The sequence below is a fragment of the Gossypium hirsutum genome, chromosome A13, assembly GCF_007990345.1.
Source record: "Gossypium hirsutum isolate 1008001.06 chromosome A13, Gossypium_hirsutum_v2.1, whole genome shotgun sequence".
Taxonomy (NCBI): Eukaryota; Viridiplantae; Streptophyta; class Magnoliopsida; order Malvales; family Malvaceae; genus Gossypium; species Gossypium hirsutum.
In genome coordinates this window covers 14,074,554-14,084,488 of record NC_053436.1, presented here as the reverse complement: position 1 = coordinate 14,084,488, position 9,935 = coordinate 14,074,554, and the positions used below count along the sequence as shown (strand labels likewise).

General features: G+C 32.2%; 1 protein-coding gene across 19 annotated transcripts; it reads right to left on the bottom strand.

Moving 5' to 3' along the window:
- Positions 1-377: 377 nt before the first annotated feature.
- LOC107894930 (uncharacterized) lies at positions 378-4,562 on the bottom strand. 19 transcript variants are annotated; one of them, XM_041084950.1, is made up of 10 exons: positions 4,240-4,527; positions 3,508-3,657; positions 2,872-2,943; positions 2,722-2,790; positions 2,584-2,634; positions 1,348-1,488; positions 1,013-1,257; positions 730-930; positions 557-649; positions 378-479 (listed from the first exon to the last, which is right to left on the bottom strand). In XM_041084950.1, the coding sequence occupies exons 6-10, from the start codon at positions 1,481-1,483 to the stop codon at positions 444-446; spliced, it is 711 nt and encodes a 236-aa protein (XP_040940884.1). In that variant the 5' UTR covers positions 1,484-1,488; positions 2,584-2,634; positions 2,722-2,790; positions 2,872-2,943; positions 3,508-3,657; positions 4,240-4,527; the 3' UTR covers positions 378-443. The 19 variants fall into 19 exon arrangements, with proteins under 19 accessions (XP_040940884.1, XP_040940888.1, XP_040940887.1 ...); XM_041084954.1 differs by having other exon boundaries at positions 3,517-3,619; XM_041084953.1 differs by having other exon boundaries at positions 3,517-3,616.
- Between the last annotated feature and the right edge of the window lie 5,373 nt (positions 4,563-9,935).

The window sequence follows — 9,935 nt, the reverse complement described above, 5'->3', positions numbered from 1 at the left end:
CTAAACTTCAGCTTCAGCTTGACTCCCAGAAGGCATGTATTGCTGGGAGCCGGATCCAAAATATTGGGTCGGGGTAACACCAGATCATTGAAATCGAACCCGGCCATACCTTTCAGGACCCAAAACTTCAATAATAATTCTGTTATCAATGTTCTCAAGATTAACAGAACTATCAGTTGAAGCAATCGCTTCATACTCCGCCTTCTTCTTCTTTAGTTTCTCCTAGTAAATCAATCAAAGAGTTAGAAACGAAATATATAATAAAAAGGAATGCAACATAACTTAACATTATTTAAAACTACTAACGAAGAATTAAACCATTATAATTAAACATTATAAATGTTTATAATAAATCAAATTTTATTAAGTAAATATACCATAATTTCTCCAGCTTCGGATGTCATAGGAGATCTATCTTTCTTCCTATGCGTAATCTCAAAAAGCTAAAGGCGTCCAACTTTTTGACCAGACGAGACTTCCTACAATATAGTAGTAAAAATATTATTTAATAGTAGAAAGTCATTAATATTTGATAGAATTAATAAATTCATAATACCTCGGCCTCAGCTACAGAAGAAAAACTTCTCGACCTTGCCGTGTGCATGAATTTTTGTTTTTGCCTACTGCTTGTTCCAACTCGCTCATAGTCCTACATAATGTAATTATTATTACGTATATAGTAAACACTATATACCGAAAAATTTATAAGAATTTGGAAGTACGTAATACCTCTCCTTTCTTTGAATTCCAGAATCTAACCGCATCTTTCCATTGGTACCTCAACATTCCCGGCGGGACATTTCGCAATTTTTCTTTGAGGCTTATGTCTTTATTAAAATATTGCTTCTTCAAAGTGCTTTTATGGTCTCTCCATTTTTTACCCAATGCCTTCTTGATATAGTTATCCGAGACCTCTAAAACAAATCTCTCCTAAAAAAACACAAGTTTAGAATGTAAATATAAATGAAACTTAAACCAAAGTATTATAAATAACAATTAGATGTTTTGTTACCTTAATATTATCGACAGCTTGATTTTTGTTGCTATCAGGCATGTGATGCCATGATTTGTACTTGATGGGCAACATATTGGCATTTCGTTCTATAATGCCCAAATAGCCTGCTAAAAGTCGAGCCTCAGATCCAACAGGCTGACCATGACTGTTTCTACTTACTTTGACATGCTCGATAAGATTTAAGTTGTATAAATCTTTAAGTAGCGTACGTCCTCGACCTCTGCAAGTCCCACCACTTTCAGCTGAAAAACGATATGTTATTATTTATATTAAAAATGAAAAAAAAATCAATAATAAAAGTCAACACACATGTAAAATAAACTTAACATTACTTTGAAATTCTGCAGACTCGTCAAGTGTCTCCGGCACATTCAAAGATTCAATAACTGTCTGCTGTTCACTATTTGCTTCTTCCGAATTTGGAGTATTTTGGACAATACTTAAATCTCGTAATCTTCTTCTATGCATTTTTCCTGCAATACACATAAAATAGTTGAAATTTTAGTAACAAATTACAACAATAATAGTACATATAAAATAGTTAAATTATATAACATGAGCAAGATTAAAATTATAATATTACATCTAATTAAAAAATCGTAAAATCTTACTACATCATAATTCGTAAATAAAATAAAATATTTAAAATAAAATTTTAAATACAATTTAATTTAATGAGGTAATTTAACAATAAAATAAAAGTAAACAAAATATTTTTCGTGATTAAATTTAAATAAAATAAAATATTTAAAATAAAACTTTAAATACAATTTAATTTAATTAGGTAATTCAAAAATAAAATAAAAGCAGACAAAATATTTTTCGTGATTAAATTAAAATAAAATAAAATAACATATTCAAAATAAAACGTTAAATACAATTTAATTTAATTAGGTAATTTAAAAATAAAATAAAATATTTAAAATAAGGTTGGAGAAAAAGTCGGCCATTATTGTTATTTTAATAGACACGCAAGCTACAGAAATAAAGCCATATTTGTGTTATTATCCAATTTACATTGGTATGAAAAATAAGAATAATAATAATTGATATTAAAAATAAAATATATAATCAAATCTTTACCAGGTAATTGAAACAAATTTATAGGTGGAAGCCGTATTGTTTAGTGAATGAAATGATTTCTATGGCATCAAATTCAGTTTTGCTTCTATATTTCATTTCAAAACTATATATTATCTTGTTCACAACTAATTTGTACAAAAGAACATAGTAATAAAATTTTACCAAAATATGACCATGGCAAAGTGAATGGCAGATAATAGAAAACATAAGGCAGAAAACTAGATGGCAAATGTAAAGTAAGTAAAATGATCCATTATTTGAAAGGAAAATCAGCAATTAAATCTATACACCATGGCAAACTGAATGGCAGATAACAAAAAACATAAGGCAGAAAACTAGATGGCAAATGTAAAGTAAGTAAAATGATCCATTATTTGAAAGGAAAATCAGCAATTAAATCTATACAAAATTGGAGCCCTAGAAGATTAATTTTTCCAAAATCATCATGATGAAATTATTATTGAGAATTTTGAGCTAAAACGTACCTTAATAATTTCAACAAGCTGGTCTACTCCACTCTCACCAGCAAACAAAGGCTGGAGTCAAAAAAGTAATATTTGTTAAGTAATTTAAATCGAAAATGCATAGAAATAAGTTACGTAATTTAGCAACGAAACATGTACCTAGAACAGATATCAATGGTTGTGGTGTATTTAGTTGCAGCAAATATTAATTTAGGTGCTTGATAGTACCTAGAACAGATTTAAGATTATAAGAGTAGCACCAAATATATTTCAGTTCAAGCAATATAAAAACTTTATCAATATCAGTACCAAATATTACTTCGAAGATTAAATGGCAGCTTCAGTTGAACCAATAGTTGCAGGAGGAGTAGGAAGCAGTAACTATAATAATATTGTTTTAAATATATCAGTACCAAATATTGATTCTTTTTCATTAAAAATCCAGGCTTATGTTTTAAATCTATACATCCTTAGAGCTCTCGATAGCAACAGCTTTTAAAATTCGTGAATCAACCTGTGCAGTAAGTGTAAGAAAAAATACTTTCACTGCATGTTTGTTACGAAAAATCTCATTTTATATTCAAACCCATGTGACAGTAGTTAAGAACCTTGATGCTGCACTTGAGTTTGGATGGACAACAATGGACTATGAGGAGTTATATACAATGACGGAATGAAAAAAAAAAGAAAAGAAAACAACACAGAAAAGAAGACTTGCATAAGTTAATCTACTCTACTCTAGAAAACAACATTTGGTTTAGATATCCCAAAATCTCAAACTGCAGTTCCAGATAGATCCATGATTTAATCAATGCACAAAGTATTTGCAACTATCGGAGATAGGACCATCATATATATAAATATGCATATATATATTTTCCCTATAACACTGCAAAAGATGGAAGTTCCAAGGCAAGCATATGGATTAAAACAAATAAGTTGTACGTTGAATACTTGTTTGCAAGACTCTGTAGCCAGCACAGGAAATGGGAATGAGCTTAGACTCTTGCAGATCCTCTGTGATTTTCTTGAAGCATGTATTCTTTCTTCATTTCTTCTAAGACAGCATCATTGGTGTTGCCAAAAAAAGAGAATCTGAGTTCTTTCAAAATCTCATTTTATATTCAAGAAATTATTTAGTTGTTGAATAATACAAATAATAAAGAAAATACACCGAGTTAATGGAAGCAGCAGTGAAAGCAGCATTGAAGTAAACCCTACAAGTTTAGCTAGTGAAAGGCAGGTTCCTGCTTCAACTAGAAAGTGTGAAAGAAATGAAAAATAAACCCTACAAGTTTGAGGATTCCACAACATTGAAGTACTGCCATTCAAACCCAAAATTTAATATCATCATGTGTCGAGTTAATGGTATTCACCTCATGTTCTGTCAGTGTTATGAAACTACACAGTACACATTAAACGTACACACAGATATGACTTCAGTTTAAATACCAAATTTCGCAGAAAGATTTACAAAAATTAACTCTTTATGTCAATTTGAACACCAAATAGTAAGACCCTGTTCATTTCTCTCTTACCCTATTTCTCGTATTCTACCTCCCCGCCAAGATTAACATGAAGCTCTTACGAATTAGAACACAAAATCAACTATTTATTGCATTCAGCATACCAAACTAATACCAATACACAAATATCAGTAAATACTCTAAATCTTACCTTGAACTGTTTTCTTCAACCCCAAAGCCAACTTCTGAAACCCTTGCCTTTCTTAATCCGATTTTCCATAAAAGGGAAACCAATGGCCAGTGGGGAGGTGAATTTTAGGGATTTCAAATTAGGAAATAAGGGATTATTTAGGGATTTCAAATTGGGGAAGAAGGGATTATTTTTGGATGTCAAATTGGGGAAAAATGGGTGATAAAACTTTAGGAATTTAAGACTAAGAAAAAGAGGGGAAATGAACTAGGGAGAGTAGTGAAAATGTTTAAGTGTTATCGTGTGGGTAAAAAAGAAGACAACAAAATGATGTTGTTTTGTCCAAAATAATTTAACATTTGCGGCGCCGCTAAAAAGGTAACCTATTGCGGCTTTTTACCAAAATGCCACTAATAAATCAATAAAACGACGACGTTTTCATTTAAACAAATTAATCTTTAGCAGCGTTTATACACTAGCACCGCTAAATCCAAACCCTATTGCGGCGCTTTACAAAAAACGCCACTAAGAAATCCTATAAAACGGCGCCATTTAGTTTATAACATGATGATTGCATACCTTTTGCGGCGTTTATAAAAAAACGTCGCTAATGCCTTTAAAAATTAAATTTATTTAATATATAAATAAAAAACAATATAAATTAAAAAATAATCAGTTATATACCCAAAAACTTTAAAATTATTTTAAATAATAGTATTTTAATTTTTTCATTTAAATAAATAATTTTAAAAAGTTTAACTAATATTTAAAAGAATTAGATAAAATTTGAAATCTTGAAAATTTGAAATTATTTAATATATAAATTAAAAAAAATCAGTCATATACCTAAAAATACTTTAAAGTTATTTTAAATTATAGTATTTCAAATTTTAATTAATTTTTTTAACATTAATTATCCTAAACCCTAAATCCTAAATCCTGTCCCCTTAATGCCTTAACACTTAAACCCCTAACCCCTAAATCATAAACTCTAACCCCTAAACCATGTCCACCAAACCCCTAAACCATATCCCCAAAACCCTAAACTATAAACCCTTAAACCCTTAACCCTTATCATTAACTATTAACCCCTAAACCTCAACCCTTGAACTATAAACCATAATCCCTAGATCCATAATCCATAATCCATAAACCTTAAAATATTAATTCATAAACCATAAACCCTTAAACCTTAAACCCTAAACCCATAATCCTAAACCCATAATCCATAAACCTTAAAATATTAACTCATCATAAACCATAAACCCTAAACCACATACCCAGCCTAAACCATAAACCATAAACCTTAAACTCTAATGATAATTAATCCAATATTTTAAAATTAATATTATCTCTTTTACGATTATATAAGAATTCATTTAATATATAAATTGACAAACAATCAGTCATATACCCAAAAAGTTTTAAAATTATTTTAAATAATAGTATTTTAAAATTTTCATTTTTTACATATATTTTTATATGTTTTTATTTTAAAATCTTTTCTATGTGTCATTATTTTTTCTGAAGAATTTAAATATTCAATTAAAAATAAATTGCATTTTAATTAATATAAATAAACCATTAAAATAATAAATACACAGATAAAAAAATTTTGCGGCGTTTTCTGAAAAAGAGCCGCTAAATCACGATCTATAGCGGCGTTGGTCAAAAAGTGCCGCTAAATGCCTCTAAGGCACAACAAAAAAACGACGGCATGTTGATGAATTATTTTTTGGCGTTTTTCAAAATGCACTGCTAATGGTTGATCTATAGCGGTGCTTTTGTAAAAACGCCGCTAGAAACGCCGTGAAAAACTTGTTTTGCTGTAGTGCCTCCTCAACCCGTAAATAGGAGGATAATGCGCTTTAACACACTTGAACTAATAAGTGCTAAAAGTAACATGTTTTAACCTAATTCTTAATACATTTTTAGGTGATTATTCAATGTTAATTGTGAATTTTATGCTCCTAATCCTTTAAATTCATGTTTTTATACTTAATAAAGCACTTGGGAACCAAAGGAGCGAAAATGAGTGAAACTAGAGCATCGGAGTAAACTACAAGAGCCACACAGGCTAGACCATTCCACACGAGCATGTGGTAGACCGTGTTGATTTCACAGGATTTCACATAGAACTTCAGAAAATCACGATTTTTAGGTTTTCTAGGTATTCTAAGATGTATATATGACAAAGGTAAGAAGATAGGAGGGAGACGTCATAGAATATTCAAGAAAATAACATGAAAAACACCATTGAAGTTGACTCTGAAGCATATTTCTGTCAAGATTGAAGATTCCCAGTTTATTTCTTAGGAAGTTATCATGAGTTTCTTTATTTCTTTCAGTTATACTGTATCTTGGATGTTTTTATTTTCAAGCATGAACTAATTTTCTAAATACCTAGGGGAGATGAACCCTATGATGGATTCTGTCATTTGATTTTTATTTTACGTAATACTTAGTTTCTTGTTCTCAATTATGTGTGCTTAATTCTTGGTTTTATATTTCTAGATTATTAATCCATGTTTGATGTGCTTAAATCAACGGTTGAATAGACTATGTTTAAGAGTAGATATGGTGTAATTGAGTGGAGTTGCATGCAATCCTAGAAATAGAATGGCATAAATCTACCGGATTAGAGTCAAATCTAATAGAGGAATCTATAGCATGAGTTAATGCGATAATATGGGTTTTAATTAGAAAGAAATTTCAATTAATCAACCTAGAGTTAGTTGCTCTTATGCTCAAAAGAAATATTTGTATAATTTAGGGATTTATACGGATCAAGTTACTAAATAGAGAAATTGTATAATTTAGATTGATAGTGACAGATGAAATCTTCATGTTTTGTTCCTTCTCGTGTTTGTTAGTTAATTAAATTAGTTCATTTTAGTTTTAATCAATCACTTGAATTATTCGGTTGAATAATAGAAATACAGTAATTACTAACTTTTAGTCTTTATGATAATGATATATTTGCTTATTGTAGCTATACTATTAATTGATAGTGCACTTGCCTTAGACAAATTTTTAGCTAGTTTCGTGACACATCACAAACCCATGTCCTCCTACATTGGAAATAATACCCTTGCCAATTGAGTTAAGTGTAACGCTCCAATTTTCTGGATTTTCTGGATTCCTGTAATTTCCAATGACTTTTAGAAATATTGTGTTTTGACTGTCTGTTGTGGGTCTGAGTATGTTGGTGGGCCTTTAAAAGGCCCAAGAGTAAATTTAATTCGAGGCAATTCCTGAATTTTTAATTTTGGAGAGAGAGGGTTCTGGCGATATGGGCTTTTAAGATTGAGATGGTAAAATAGGACACAAAAAGATCTGTGGTAAAGTGGCATGTGGCGTAACCTAGGTGTTTGGGGAGTGACGTGTGGATGTTTAGGGGGAGCCAAAGTTCAAGTCACAAGGTAAGCGTATTGTTACTTTTTTTTTGTACATGTGCCGGGCATGTGATAGAGCTTAAGTCGAAATTCGGCTAGGGCTTTAGGAAGGTTGGGCCGTGGGTCTGAATGGCCATTAGGGCAAGCTTTATTTTCTTTTTGTTTTGCCGAATTAGGGTTAGCCACCTAGAGCCTTCCCTTTCATTCTATTCTCTTCTCAGTATATCAAAAAGCCGAAAAACGCAAAGTTAGATCTCCTGAGTGTCGAATTCTTCCTTCTCTTCTCCTCTCTTCTTCTATTTTCTTTTTCTTCTTATTTTTTTCTCTAGCCGAAACATTCCTACCATTCTACTCATCTCCCTTTTCATTCCCATTCTTTTCTAAACCTCTATAGCCGATTGCCATAAAAGCCGAAATCCTGAAAGTTATTTCTTGTGTCGTTTTCTTCTAGCCAAAATCCTCCTATTTTTTTCATCTCTTTTGGCCAATTTTCACATCCTCTAAACCTCAACCCCTTTCGGAAATACCACTGCAAAACCACCATACCAAATCATCTTCTTCTTCATAGTTCCAAAAGCCGAAAACACCATAGTTTTTAGGGTCATATAGTCAAATCTTTAGATCTCTAAGATTCGATTTCTGCAAGTGTTTAAGGGCTGGATATGTATCAGATCTGAGTAGAAACTAAAGTGGAATCGTTTTGGTTGAAAGAACCTGTGGTAAGTATTCAGATCTATTCTTTATTTCAGGTTTTAGAAAAGCCGAAATCCCTAAAGGCATAGGGAGGCTGTCGAATAGAGCTTAAGGCTCTAAGGGTTGTAACAATTGATTTGTTTTGGTGTTAGTATGATCTAGAGGCTGTTGATCGAAGGCTTGGACAAGTGGAACTATTAGATCGAGATCTAGTCACTAGTTTTGGCAAATGTAGGATCTCAAGGGCCATATGTATTGATGGTCGATTATGGTAAGTAAGTTTATGATGTTTGCCATTATACTTTGGATCTAATATGTCTAGTGACTAATTGTAGGATATCATGGGAGATTTCGGTAGCAGTTGTCGCAAATCAGGTGTGTAAACGACACCCACTAGTAGACTAGATCGGCAAAAGCCGAAAAGCCAAAATACCGAAAAGCCGGCATTTCGAGAACTTGCGAGCGTGCGAGCGCTCGTGGGATTGTTTGTATTGATAATTTTGGTAAATTCAATGGTAAGATTGCAGAGTGCGCAATTTCGTGCACTTCGGTATATTTGGGCTTAATGGGCCGAAATTGGGTTAAATGGGCCAACGGGCCCAATTTAGTAAAAACGTTCGGTAAGTGTTTTTGTTAATACTTTAATAACTGTAATGAGCATGAAACCCTAAAAAGACTGATAAAATTACTGAAATACTTCTGTAGGGTAGAATTTCCGTAATACCCTTAAAGGGGTAAGTTTACGATTACGCCCCTCGAGGGTAAATAACTGTTCTTACGCTATAATCTAACTGTCTTTCTGAAGCATGCCTTATTAATTATATATATTCTGCATACATGTCATACTGCATGGGATTGGGTTTTGTTATGGATGAAGAACTCGTTTTGGTGGTTGTGCCACATATTCTGATATAAGCAGCTTTGTTGCGTATTATAGTTAGTGCCGCAACTGGTGCTAACACTGTAAGTGTAGGGATGGCATGGGTGATTTATTCCCCACAGGAAGTGTAGGGATGGACGGAGGCAAGTGCAGGGTTGGATGGGGTTATCATGCATTAATCATATGAGACTGTTTTGTTATAGGCCAACTGTATTAAAATGGGCCCAACTGTGTTAATATGGGCAAGGCCCAACATATCTCGACTTGTAATTGGGCTACGACCCAGATTGACACTGATATGGGCTAGGCCCAGTATACTCTGATACTGTAAGGGGTTATGGCCCAGATTAATATTGATATGGGCTAAGGCCCAGTTAACTCTGATTTCTGAATAGGGCTTAGGCCCAGTAGAGCTTGAACTGATTTAGGCTTTAGTTGGGTTTACTTTACACACTGGGTTTTCTAAACTCACCCCCTTTTTTTCCCATCTTTGCAGGTGAGCCTTATATCGGTGGACTTGGAGCTGGTGGGATTCAGAGTGACCATGTGGACTGTTTAAAATAAGTGTTTATACCTTCACTTTTATTCTAGATTATTTTCTTTATGTTTTCGGGTTTTAATTTGTAATAATGCCGCTTAAATTATTTTTAATTTTTTTTAATATGTTTTGATAGCTTAAATATGATATTGTTTTAATTGTTTGAAGTTGAATAGCTCTAAGGCGCGTTTTAAAAAGGTTACTTGATTTC